Source organism: Kogia breviceps, chromosome 18 (assembly GCF_026419965.1).
Source record: "Kogia breviceps isolate mKogBre1 chromosome 18, mKogBre1 haplotype 1, whole genome shotgun sequence".
NCBI classification, from domain to species: Eukaryota; Metazoa; Chordata; class Mammalia; order Artiodactyla; family Physeteridae; genus Kogia; species Kogia breviceps.
Window position 1 is genome coordinate 51,763,306 of NC_081327.1, and position 13,449 is coordinate 51,776,754.

At 57.8% G+C, this 13,449-nt stretch overlaps 1 protein-coding gene across 1 annotated transcript in view; it reads left to right on the forward strand.

The window, feature by feature from the left end:
- Positions 1 to 13,449, forward strand: part of CMIP (c-Maf inducing protein) — a 240,068-nt gene that overhangs the window by 153,585 nt on the left and 73,034 nt on the right. The window contains exon 3 of the mRNA XM_059046047.2: positions 6,629 to 6,679. Coding sequence (XP_058902030.1) covers positions 6,629 to 6,679 — 51 coding nt within the window. The remainder of the gene's footprint in view (positions 1 to 6,628; positions 6,680 to 13,449) is intronic.

Consider the following 13,449-nt stretch of genomic DNA (forward strand, 5'->3'; position numbering starts at 1 on the left):
CTCTCGAGACAATACAACAATGAGAGAGAACTTGGCAACTTTCGGAGAGGAAATGAGGCAGAGTTTGCCTGGAACGAGGCCCTTTCAGTATTCGAGAGATTTATCACTAGGAGGGGCCGGCGCCTGCCCGAGCAGGCCTGCCTGCTTCCAGGGGTCTTTCCCGGGCTTGCATCCCGGCTCCGCTGAGCGACCCTCAGGGCTCGGGGCTGGGCCCGGTGTCCCGTGGGGCCGGGCCATCCAGGCTCAGCCCTTCACACGTCAGTGTGGTGACTCGGCAGGAACTCACTCTGTCCCCCGGGCGGGGCACAGCCCAGTCCGCTCTCCATTCCCCTGGAAGGCACCTAGAGACGCCTGTGCTGGGATTCCGGACGCCCCTCAGCAGCCCCTATCGTTCTTCGAAACGAGACAAGCCAAAGGGAGGAGCAGGAGGAGCCATCCTCTCTGGGATGTCGCCTCCTCTCTGGTTCCGCCATCGAGAGGGGACGCAGCCGGGAGGATGCAGTGGCCACACCGCAAGTCGCCTCCCCTCTCCCGGAGGAAGCTTCTGGCCCCCCCTCTTGCTTGCGGTGCGGGGCCTCCTGGTGATTGGGGCCTTCCGGTTCATCAGCACGGTGCTTTCAGCTTCCCCAGCCCAGTTCCTGGGAGCCCAGCTGCAGAGAGAGCAGGCTGTGGGGCTCAGACCAACCAGAGGCCCAGCCCAGCTCTACCATGCTCTCTCTACCTTTGTAACCTTGGACAGCAGGACAACCTCTCTGGTCCTGCAATTTTTCTGGAAACCGGACCCATAATGCCTGTCTCCTTGGGTGCTGTGACGATGTAAAATCCTTAAACACTATGCCTGGTGCACAGTAGGTGTTCAGGAAAAGACTGCCATGATGATTTCTAGAGCCCTAGTCAACTATGACATGGGGAAGAGAGGGTATCAAGGCTGGACAGTCCTTCTGAAGTTTACTGCACATGGAATGTTCTTCAGCGAACAGAATGGGTATCCTGATGCTTCGTCCAGCCAGCCCTCCATTCACCTACCCGTCCATTTATCCATCAGTCTGTTCACCCACCTGTCCATCCACCTATCCATTTATCCGTGTATCCATCCAATCATTCATTCATTCGTTCAACAAGTCAGCCAAACTTTCATTTAACGAACGTTTATCTGAGTTTTATGGACACAGTGTTGAATAAGTCAGACATGGTCCCCGGCCTCACGGGGCCCACAGGCTGGAAAGGAAGCAGAGCAACGAGACAAGTGATTACAGGGCAGTGTGATCTGTTCAGTGAGGTGTCATCACCTGACGTGGTCAAGGGCGGCGAGGGGGAAGGCACCACTCAGACAGGCATTGCAGAGAACTGACACTTCAGGTGAGACACGAAAGGTAAACAGTTCAGCAGGCATTGAGGGAGGGGGTGAAGGGAGAGCATCCCTCGTGGGTCGTACACACCGTGTGAAAGCCAGACTAAAACAAAGCAAGCCAGGCTATGCTAGGTTATGCTGCAGTGACAAGCAGCCCCGAATTCTAAGTGGCTTCAAACAGCAGAGGATTATTTCTCACTCAGGCTGCATGTCCACCGTGGGTCTGCTGGGAGCACGCTCCATCTGCCGTCTTCCTGGTCAGCAGGGCAGGGGGAAGGGACCCGCTCAGGCGTGCGCTGGCGCGTCAAGGCTTCCACCGGAAGTGACGCGGGTCCCATGGCTGTGCGTGCCTACCGCGTGCCCGAAGGAGAGCTGGAGATGTTGGGGGAGGACGCGGACGGGACCACAGCAAGTCTGGGTCTTGGTTTCCTCGTCAGAAACAAGGCCGGAGAGGAAAAGGTTGGGTCAGAGTCGGGTCCTTACCCTTTGGTCCGTGGTGTGTTCTGAAACTGCAAGCACGATCGTGAGTTGTACACGTGTGTACGTCACTTGGGTGCGAGTCCAACAGCTTGTTTCAGGCTCTCAAGGGGTTTCAGCTTCCCATAAGCCCCCAAAAGACCAGGTAGCCCTGGCCTGGGTGATCCTTGAAATCCCTTTGAGCCTCTGAATCAAAGAGCCATTTGTTACAGTGGACGAACACGGCCAAGGCCTCTGTCTTCCTCCAAAGTGCAGCGAGCCTGCAGCGGAACAGGGGACTGTGGCCGCCTCCCCTCCCAGTGGAGTTGGAAGGGATGAGCCCGCGGGTGGACGCGAGACGCTGGGTGTCTCCGCCTCCCAGGGAAGGGGGCTTGGGAAGCTGGGTGGCGTCACCCTTCCCCGGCAGGCCTCTTGTGCTTTGCCTCGCCTGAAATTAATTCACTCGGCGGGCTTTTTAACACCGGGCTCGCTGCGGAGGCAGCAGTTATTCCCACCGGATCCTGCCTCCTTTCCTAATCCTGTGGGCAGGACAGATAATGCGCAGGCGGCGTGGGGAGCATAAGGGCTCTAAGAGCTGGGAAGCAGGGGAGGGAGGGTGGGCCTGGCCAGGGCCTCGGGGAGGGCAAGGGGTTTCAGAAGCAGAGAAAAGTGGGCGAGTGCCCTCGAAGGACGGTGGGCATGGGGGCGATGGTGCGGTCAGGGCAGGGCTGGGTCGGACCGCTGCGTGGGCTGCAGGGCCTTCCACCTGCTCTGAGACTCGATTTCCTCATCTGTGAGATGGGAGTTTGCACGCGCTCTCCCACATGAGCAAAGACTTGGAAAACTCAGATTGTCCTGCCGGAAAGGTTCGGCTGAGAGGGGAGGTGACAAAGGGCAGGTGAGATGGTGGCTGGTGTCCCTGAGGACGCCCTCTTCCCCTCCAGACAGTGAGACGGCTGTGAAAGGCGGGGCACACAGACCCGAGTGAGGCCAGGACAGGGCTGCACCGGACACGGGGCAGGGGAGGAAATCTCTGGCGCTGTCCCCGCTCAGCAGCGAGCTGGGCACATTGACCGAGCTCTGGGCAGGGCCAGAAGCATCTGGTGTGTGAGCCCTGGGACCTGGCAGCGCCAGGAGGGCTCACAGTGTAACTGGGAGAAGCTGTGTCTCTGGGAGCTGGCTGGCTCCTTCCGGAGAGACAGCTGCAGGGGAAAACGGATCCGGCAGGGCCGTGGAGATCCATCAGGACTCTGAGACGCAGCAGCAGAGATGGACTCAGGCTGTCGCAAGCAGGACGGGAAATATATACTAGAAGGACTGGCGGGAGCCTGGAGAGCAGGCTTAGAAAGTAGACTGGCACTGAGGCCGGTGGGGGACCGTGTCCCAGCCCGGTAACCATCTTTAAAGGAAGACACAGCCCTTGCTTCATAATGAATTGTCACCGCCGCCCCACCCCCAACCCGCCATCTTGACATCACTTGCTCGAGACCCGAAGTCCTGGGCAGGAGCTTCTGATTGCCCAGTCAGATCACCTGCTCACACGTGGCCAAGGGAGGGGCCAGGAGGCCCAGTTGACGATCTTTAGTCCCCTGCTGGCCTAGGCCTAGGTTAGGGTTCTGGGCTTTCATTGCCGCAGCCTGGGTTCAGTCCCTGGTCCGGGAACTGAGATCCCACAAGCCGCATGGCATGGCCAGAAAAGATCTTCAACGGGGACTCACACTGGAGAGGCCCCAGAATGGGAAGGGCTGGGCCTGTCGGTGGGGAAGACCGGCCTGTGTCAGGTTGGATTGCCGAGGCAGAGAAAGGAGTCACCGTCCACCACTCGCTCCCATTGCCCTCCTGTTCCTTGCATCGTTTGCGTTCAGCGGTTCTTGTGCAACCAGCCCTCATGGTACTGGCCGTGCTGGTCAGAGTGAGGGATTTGGAAATGAGGCCCTGCCCTCGGGGAGTGTACAGTCCTCTCGTTCATTCATTTGTTCATTCCTTCAGCAGGTCTCTCTTGGGCACCTCCCGCCCCAGGCCCTGGCGTATATACAGTGATGGTCACACACGGGTCACTCGTGTTGGCAGGGCAGCATGGCGGGTTGGCCACTGGGCGCAGAAGAGGGGGAACATGGGTCTCCGTCCCCCACTCCTTCTCCACTTCCCTATCCTCGGCTCTCTCCTCTCTCTTCCTTTTTGTCTTCACTCGGTCCAGCCAGTGGCACCTGGTGGGCACTGTCGGGGCCCCCCGTGGACCCTCAGAACCAATGCAGTGATCCATCCAGGCACTAAACCAACCTGGCCATGCCTCCTGTATTCATGTCCCACTGCTACCACGGCAAATTACCACAAATTGACCACAAGAACAACACAAATTTGTTTTCTGACCATTCTGAAGGGCCGGATCCAACACGGGTCCCACTGGGCTAAAAGCAGGGCATGCGCAGGGCTCGTTCCTTCTGAAACTCTAGGGAAGAATCCGTTTCCTTGCCATTTCCAGCTTCTAGAGGCCGCCTGCAGCCCCGGGCTCCTGGCCACATCATTCCAACCTCTGCTTCCCTCTCTGACTCTCTGACCTCCCGCCTGTCTGTTATATAGACCCCAGTGATGACCTCGACTCACCCAGAGAATCCAGAATAATCTGCCCATCTCGGGGTTCTTAACTTAATGACATCTGCCAAGTCCCTTTGCACCTCAAGTGACACATTCCCAGGGGGTTAGGACATGGGCAGTCTTCGGAGGCCCCTCATTCAACCTACCACACCTCCCCTCTCTCTGCCTACCTCGGTGTGTTAGAAAGCAGAGGAATGGTTGTGGACCAGAAGCGTGCTGCAGCCAGCTTATACTGGCTTGTACCAGTTCCCAAGAGCCGATCGGGGTCACCTCTTCTCAGCTCTGGTCCAGGGGCGGCCCCTGGTAGCGTGGAATCAGCCAAGTGCCATCATGCACAGAGGTCCACACACACTGTGATGGGGGCTTTTTATCCGGGAGAGCCTGTCGTTACGCGTTTATCAGCGCAGCACTGGCCGTGCTGCTGCCGGATCCCTGGTAGCGTTTGCACATGCCCGGCGCTGCGCTGAGTAAGCATCTTACACGGATTCTCTCATCATTCGGTATCTTTGCACCGCTACTCCTGAGTGTGGGATGCATTTTGTCACCCTGAGGGACAAGAATCGTCATGAGACCACAGCTAGGTCAGCACTGACAGGAGGTGACCCCGGCGTGGACCCTCCAGAGGTGGGGGGGGGCCTCTGGTCCCCGTGGTGGACTCCCCTTCGGCCTCTGCTGCGCCTGTCAGGTGTCACGGGCTCTGCACCATCAGGGAACCTGCTGCAGGTCACACTGCTAGACCGTGGCAGAATGGAGGCTTGAACCCGGGTCTGCTGGAGACTCAGCTGCTGCGGATATTCCTGCATCACGTGGAGGGCGTCCCCCAGCCTGCTCCCCCCGCGGGGCAGAAAGACAGACTCACCTTGCCTCCAGGTGCTGGAGGGGATCTGTTCAGGGTTTGCAATGAGTCTCCGAGCTTTGCCCACGGGAGCCCGATTCCCGGCCTCACAGGCCACTGAACTGGCTCGTTTGTTCCTGCCCAGAGATTTGCCCGAACTCTGCCCTGGGCGAGCTGCTCATGTTTCGTCGATGCTTTGGTGGGAGTCAGGGGAGGTGATCTGCAGGACCTGGATCTCCTTGAACGAGGGTGACCCCAAGTTGCACACGCTGTGCGTACGTGCACGTGGACAGCTGCGTGGCTCAGGAGGAGAAGATGGGCGTTCCCGCTTGGGGCGAGGCCCTGGCATTGTCGGAGCCGCTTGCCCATCAGGGTCACGGCGACTTGAAACAGGGAGCTGCGGGGTCAGGCAGGGAACAGACGCTGCGTTTCGGCCTTGGGGGTGGCCGGCAGCAAACCCGACATACCGTCGCGCTGCGGTTTCAGCACGAGTCAGACCGCCGGTCCAGGCCCTGCCGCACACCTACCTGCCTGTGAGCCCGTGGGAGAGGCTGACCTCCCGAGCCTCAGTTTCCTCATCTGTACCACCGGGATAACGATGCTGCCGGTGCCCGCTTCCCGGCACTGACTTACTAGGACTGGATGAGCCAGTCCACGCGTGGGGCTTAGTGCCTGTAAATACTGCTTCTGCCATCAGCAGATCTGCTCGAACCGGGGGCGAGAGCGGCGTGAGGCTGAGCGGCCCGGAGTCTCTGAACTGGTGTGGTGTAGATCGAAGAAGGCCTGGCTCCCTGCACGGTGCGGCTTTCTGCAGTTGGCAGGAGGTGCAGTGGTTAAACCCGCAGGCTTGGAAGCCAGGCTCTGGGCTTAAATGCGGTCAGTTGAGCTTGGGATCTCAGTTTTTCCCCTTTGTGAAATAGACGCGGTGTTGCCCACCTCGTAGGGCCGTCGTGAGGGCTGATGACAGATTACGTGGGTAACAGAGGCCCGGTGCCTGGAGCAGGGCTTGGGAAGCACCCAGGCAGCTCCATCATCAGCATCATCTCCCCACACGCCTCTTCCCCACTCATCCTGGCCCTGGCCCCTTCTCTGATCCCGGATGAGTCGAGATATGTGTACAGTTAAAGCTCTGCCAGCCACCAGTGTCTACCCAGCAGAATAAGCGCCCGGTGGCAGCAATGTCTATTTCAGACAAGTCCCCCAGGTGACCACTTCTGGTTTGGTTTCACACACGAGGGGTTCAGCTTGGTGCATGCCTCAGGAGGCTCTGCAGGGTCACGGGCAGAGCCTGCAGGACAGAGCAGGCTGGGGCTCTCATGCTGGCCTGCATAATGCTCTGAAATGCTGCAAGCCAGTGACCTGACCTTGCTGTCCTGTTCTTCTCGTTGCAGGCTGCCAACAGCTACCTGCGAGATCAATGGTTCCATTCTCTGCAGTGGAAGGTAAGTCCTGACTCTCTTGCTTGTTGGAGGAGCTGGTCTGCCACCCACAGACGTGAGGGCAGAGGTCTCCTGCCTTCTAGGAGGCTCAGCGCAGGAGCTTTGCTCCACTGTGTGGAAGCCCCCCACCTCCCTCTTGGATGGTTGATACCTTTTCCCCGTGCGATGGTGAAACTGTGCTCCTGCCTGGTTGGCCCTTGACTTCGCCCAGGAGCCTTATCGTGTGGTGCCTGCTTCCGAAAGGATCAAAGAACCGCTTGGTCTCAGAACAGGGGCTCATCTGAGGGGCTCGGGCAGGCAGCACTTGAGGGGCTCAAGGTGATGGGTTGAAAGTAACTTCCGAAGGCGCCAGCAGAGGTAAATTTATCAGAGATTCAGAAGCCCAACCGTATTTCCAGAGGCTTCACTTCCTTTGGCCTAATTTCCCAGTTCTAGCTCTGCATAGGATGGTCCCCGGCCTTCTAATGCACACGGTGAATTAGCTCCCGACTGGTCATGTTCCAGACCCAGGGCCCAGATTTATGAGAAGGGTCCTCCCAGCCCCCACGTTCTGCTCCGTGGCTCAGGACCCTCGCACCCTGCCCCCACCCCCGCCCCATCTCTCCTGCCTTCTGACCTTTTAGTTTAGAACAAGGCGTGACAGGCCTGCGGGCTCGCAGAGCCAGCAGGGTCTGGCTAGGATGACCGGTGCCTGTCCTGAGCTGTCACCTTTACTGTAATCTGGAGCGTGGCGGGGGGCGAGCAGCTGGCCCTGGACAGGGTTTGAGACCATGTGCCATGTTGGGATGACCAAAGGGACACTTAGAATTCTTCTCGTGCCTCTGGAGGGGCTCTCGTCACAGCTGGGCGGAGGACAGAAATACAACCCCGGAAAATTACATTCCTGGTCCCAAAGAGGGCCACTCCCCTCCTTTCCCCGACAGCTGCAGGGCCTCTCCCTTGTGCCCGTGTGGCCATCTCAGAGGCTGGACGCGAGTCTCCAAGTCGGGGGCCGCAAAGGGAGAGGACTAGCGTTTACTGAGCACCTACTGTGTGCCTGGAACACGAGGCTGGCCCATCACGCCTCTTTCACCCTTGCGGCAGCCTCGTTAACGCGGCTTGTTATCACTGCTCCCGTTTTTTTGTACAGGGAAGGCGAGGCCAGACCGGAGCCCAACTCCCGTAGCTGGTAAGGGCCTGGGGCAGTGTTCAGGCCCAGGTCTTTGCCGTTCCTGGGGGTTTCTGGACACAGGCAGAAGGCCCCGGGTGACAGCTAAGCAGGCAAGTGGCACATGTCTGCTCGGAGTCTGCAGGTGCCGCTGAGAGCTTGATTTCTGCAGGGACATCGTCCCTAAGGTCTGGCTCTCTGCAGCCAGGTGTGTCCTGGGACAGGCAGGACATACATCAGGACCTGCCAGGGGCCACCTGGGAGGTAAATGCCAGAGCGGTCGAGAGGGAGGGAGGAATAGAGGCACGGTGCAGTGGTGGTCCTGCAGGAAGAGACCACTTCACCACCACGGCCAGTGGTCACTTAGAGGCTTCCCTCTTCTGGCCTTCGTGCGTGTTTTCCTTGTGAGTCCTCAGTAAGTGATTGCTTTGCTTTTTCTTAGCTCAGCGTGGGGCAGGAAGTACTTGGAGACATCCCCGCCTACTTGGGGAAACTCCTCTTTGAAAAGGTGGCCGAGATCAGTGTCAAGGAAGAGGTGGTCTTTAGTGGATTCCACAGAGCTCTGCTTTCCTCCTTGCCCTGGTAACCATTTTCTGGAATCTCTGGGAACACCTAAAAGGCAGTGCTTGTGAGATGTGTGAATATTATGCAGCTACAAGGGATGACTAAGATGGTGAGCATAGAAAGCCAAATTTCAAATTTCGGGAGACAGTGACAGCCAGAAGGATGGTTTAAGAGTGACAAGCTTGAAATGTACAAATTCAGACGTCAAGGATTGCATGTGGGGTTCAGACAGTTGATTGAGCACGTACAGAAATTGGGATCCCTGGGCTTCTAGCAGTTCTCATAAAGACCTGGATATCTGCCCTCAATTTTGGTGGTGTTTGGTTTGTTTATGGTTGTTAAATCGAATCAGTTGAATTTTTAAAAAGAAAAGAAAGCAAGCATCCGGGAAACTCAGATCAGGATATCAAGGAATCAGCAAATGCTCAGCAGTGAGTGGCCCTTTTGCCAGGTGATGGATGGTGACCTTTGTTCTCAGTGTTTCGATATTTGCTTGTGTCTTAGGCATGTGTAAGATGCTGGCAGTTTTTCCCTTTGGACAACCCCCCTCCCCCGCCCCCCGGCCCAATAATTTAGGTATGCTGCCACCAGGTGGCAGTGATATGTCAGTATCAGCAACCTGATTTCATTTCTGTGGCTTTTTGCCGCTCGGTTTTGGTGAGATTGGAGGGAGGCGTGCTCTCCTTCCTTGTAAAATGGCAAAGAAACATACGGTGTTTTTGAGGTACTGCCTGCTGGTGAAATGAGTTGAGACCCAGATTTGAATCCTGGTTCTATAGGTGATTCATCCTGTGGTCCGCATAGATTCTAGCAAGTGTTCATTGATCCATATGTGGTTACTGAGTACCTACAATATACAAGGCACGGCCAAGGGCTTTCCTGTTCATCGTCATTCAGCAAATGACAAGGCTCAGAGAGGTCTAGTTACTTGCCCATAGTCACACAGTGGATTTCAGTACAGATTCATGGAGCTGCCCTTTCTCCTGCCTGATACAGCCACTCTCTCCACTGTATTTACCACCAACCATTGGGGGTTTTTCTTTTTCTTTCCTTTTCTTTTCTCTATCTTTAACTTAAAGGGGGGGGGGAATCAATAGAACATCAAAATTAAGAACTTTAGACATCCCACAACCTCAGCTTGAGTTTTTAAATTTTCTGAATGTTGTGTTTATCACTTTTTCTCCTATACCAACGTATACGCCCCTGTTGTAGCTGCAGCGCACATAGAGAATACTTTCTCTATTTGTAAAGAATGTTAGCACTTAAATGCTGCGTTCCTGTTGCTTTATCGAGTTTTTATCCAGTTATACTGACACCTCCAGGGTATTCTCCACAGGCATGATATTGCCTCCGAGGGGGTTGAAATTGGTATTTTGGGGCTTAAAAAACCTTAAGTTATTCCAATGGAGTGTGGCCTTCCTAGTTCAACCTACTCAACAAAATCTTATTGTCTAGAACTTAGTTTCAAAGGGATCAGGGCAAATTGGTGGCGGGGCCGGGGGCGGATATCTTAAAAGGCTCCTTAGGGGAATGATAATGGAAAAAAAAACTTGAGAAGCACCGCTCTAGAATCTACCTCCAGTGGTGATGTGGAACGAGGCAGGGTCTGAATAACACACCCGTGTGGTGCTCTTGATGCCTGTCTCCATCCCGGGGGGGCCCGTTGCTCTCGTGGCCTCAGCTCAGCTCTGTACGCGCACAGGCCGACACAGCGCGGCGTCGGGAGCGTGCCCTCCGCGCTGGGCTCTGTATTTTGAGCGTCATCTCAGCTCACTGAATGGTCTGTTGTTGACATTTGCATGTGAGGGAATCGGAGTCACTTGTCCAAGGTCCCAAGGCCCCCAGAGGGGGGACGGGGGTTTGACCCACAACATCCTGGCCCCCGGACCCCCTTCGCTACCTCTCCCTCTTGCCGGGCATCTCTGCCCTTCCTCCCCGACTCCCGCCCTTGGGCAGCACTGGTCAGGGAGGTGCAGGGAAGGCCTGAGGCCCGGAGGAGGACAACAGGAAGGGGGTGGGACCCCAGCGTCAGCCCCTCCCAGGATGCCCTGGAGCAGAGCTCGCTGTCCTCAGGGCTCTCTGGGGAGGCCAGGCCTGTTTGGTTTGGGTGGCTTGGCCCCTGAGGCCAGTTCCTCGGGGGATGGAGGCGTAAGCAGTTGTACTGAATTAATGAGGCCTCATTTCTGACTCAGATGCACCTTGGAAGCCACGTCCTGTGGAGACAGGCCTGCCCGTGTGTGTCAGGCTGGGAGGGGACAGGCCTGTGTGGGTGTACGAGGCCAGGAGGGGACAGGCCTGGTTTGTGTGACCGAGCCAGAGTGTGCTGCAGGCTGTGAGGGCCCAGTGTGTGTTTATAACGCTGTCAGGAGGCTGGCCTGTTTCTGGGTTCAGGCCGAGAGGCCCAGGTGCTCACAGCTGTGAGGACGGGCCCTCCTGGGCACACAAGGGCCTGGACCACAGGCCCAGAGTACCTGGCTGGGAAGAGACACGTGCATAAGGTGCCCCCGAAGGAGCCCCGAAAAAGCCAGGTACCAAAAAGCGCCCGCTTTGTGCAGCCGGCGCTTCTGGTGCCTCCAGCTCTGAAAAACACCTTCTCCCTTCCTGAGAGGAGTTCCTCGGCCCTTGCACCGAAGTCTTGAAAACCAAGATGATTTTCTCCCTGGGGGAAGCTGGGTCACCGACGACAGCCCCGGGGGCTGACCGAGCGCGCCGGGGTGGGGAGCAGACGGCGTGAGACCAGAAGCTGCCTGTTTTCCTGTTGCAAGGCTGCCAGGCAGAGGAACGCACTCGGCTCTGGGAAACTCCCGGCCCAGGTTCGCATCCTCTCTGGCCTGCTGCCCTGGCCACGCTGCCGCCCTCTCCGCGAGTCCCCGGGCAGGGTTTCCCAAGCCCCCGGGGCGGCCACAGCGACGTGGCCGCCCCATCCTCTGTAGAGAGTAGGAAGGTGGAGAAGAACGTGGGGTCTCCGTGTATGTGTGTGTGGGGGAGTGTGAGGGGGTGACTGCGTTAAGGGTGCATGGGGTGTGGGCTGTGTTTATTTGGGCCTCAGTTTTCTCTTCTGTGAAATGGGGAAATCGCTGACTAGCACCTCGCCCACTGGGTCGGTGTGCAGAAGGGCTGCCCTCCCAGAGCTGTGGGGGCGTCATCCCATGCACCCTTAGCAGAGCAGTCAGCCGGTGGGAGTGGGCACCCAGCCCCTGCAGCACCCCCACGGCATGTCTGTAAGATCCGAGGGGCCGGGCGGTCTGTCCTCGGAGGGCCCTGCATGGCGCAGGCCGTGGGGCGCTCCTACCGCCAGGCCTGCAGTAGCGCTTCCGCAAGGTCTTTGCTAACCCCGTCTCGGGGATGAGGGGACGGCTGTTGCCAAGGGCGGCTGCTCCCAGTGGTGTCACAATCTAGCTTCCACATCGGGCCCTGGGCTGAGCCCCAACCAGGGTCCCAGGTGCAGGGTGTGGGGCTGGGAGCCTGGCTTCTCTCTCCCATCGGGTCACCCTCTTGGGAAGGCTGGACCATCATCCCCAGTCCCGTGCAGGGACAGAGGCCCCACTGGTGCTGAGACTCTTGGGGGAAGCTGGGTCAGAGGGGACAGAAGGCCCTTGAGCTGATGCCCCTCCCCGAGGTGAAGCTGGGCAGGGGAAGGGTGGGACCCTCCAGTGGGTGCTGTCACCCTCCACTCTGACCTTCCTCCTGGACCCTCCTCCCTCTCCCTCTTGATCACAGGAGTCCGAGGCCTTTACTCCCAGGGGAAGAGCCACTTCTGGTCCCACAGCCGCGGTGCCTGGACTCCCCCGCTCTGCCCGCTGCAGATCCCCTCGAGCACGCACCCCCTAGCACACGTGCCCGAGCCTAATTCCAGCCCAACCTCAGCGCATGGCGACATGTGGCCTCAGCACCCTCCATGGGATGCTCCTCCTGTGCTGAGCAGGTGCCAGCACCTCGCTCACCACCCCACTGCATCCCCACAACCCTGAGGGGACGCGTCCTCCTGCTTCCCCATTTCACAGAGGTGGAGACTGAGGCCGAGAGGTGAACTGCTTGCTCAAGGGCCCACACCTATTAAGTGACGGAGCTGGAGTCTGAACACGAGTTTGATTCCAGAACCTGGGATCGTAACCACTGGGAACGCGGCTTCCGCTGCACACGTGTGTGCGCGCACGCGTACACACCGGGCAGTTCCTCCCTCACACCTGCGGGCTTGTGCTCCTGACTATCCCATCGCCTGTCTGTCCTCGTGCCTTGCGTGTCGGGGGCTGTGGTATTTTTGTCTCGTGAAGCATTTCATGAGAGCTTTACATTTTTCTCTGAGTCTCACAGATGTCCCCGTGAGGATTATGTGAATTAACCTCTGACTTGGCAATCCCCTGCTTCTTGTGGGAAGGGCCGAGTGCCCTGCCCACCCTGCATGGCGCACGGCACACGACAGACCACCTGGGCCTGGGCCCCGGAAGGTCAAGGTCAGGACCAGCCACTTACACGTCTGCCCGAACACACCGTGTCACCCGTGTCCCCAGATTCGAGCATTGAGGCTGCGTTACCTGATCTCGCCTTCCTCCTGGCCCCCCTTGGCTCTGGGCCACATGCTCCCACGTGGCTCCTGCTGGGCTCACAGTGTCTAGAGGGAAGGCAGTGACCCCTGTTTCACCTCCTGCCATTTCCACACAGCCCGTCCCCCCTGCCCCGCTCCCCTCTTTCTCTGCCCTTTCACCACGATCATGGAAACGCCTTTGCAACCACATTCGAGGGCAGAGACCGCTCTCCTTCTGTCAGTCCCCACCTGAGGGCGGATTTTACTCCTGCAAAAGCCCTTCCAGCTTTCATCCACCTTTGCACGGACCTTTTGGCAGCCGTGGCCAGGTGTGCAGACGGTCCTGGGAGCGTAACGCGGCAGCTTAAACGTTTCAGCGTATGTCCATCACATCTGTAGAGAGGTCATGGCATAATTGACCAAAGGACCTGCTTTTGGGCATTTGCACCGTTCCTGTTTTTTCTCAGTTATAGAAAATGAAGTCATGACTGTCACCTATAGCCAAGCTTTTGCTTCTTTTGAACTACTTTTTAGGGC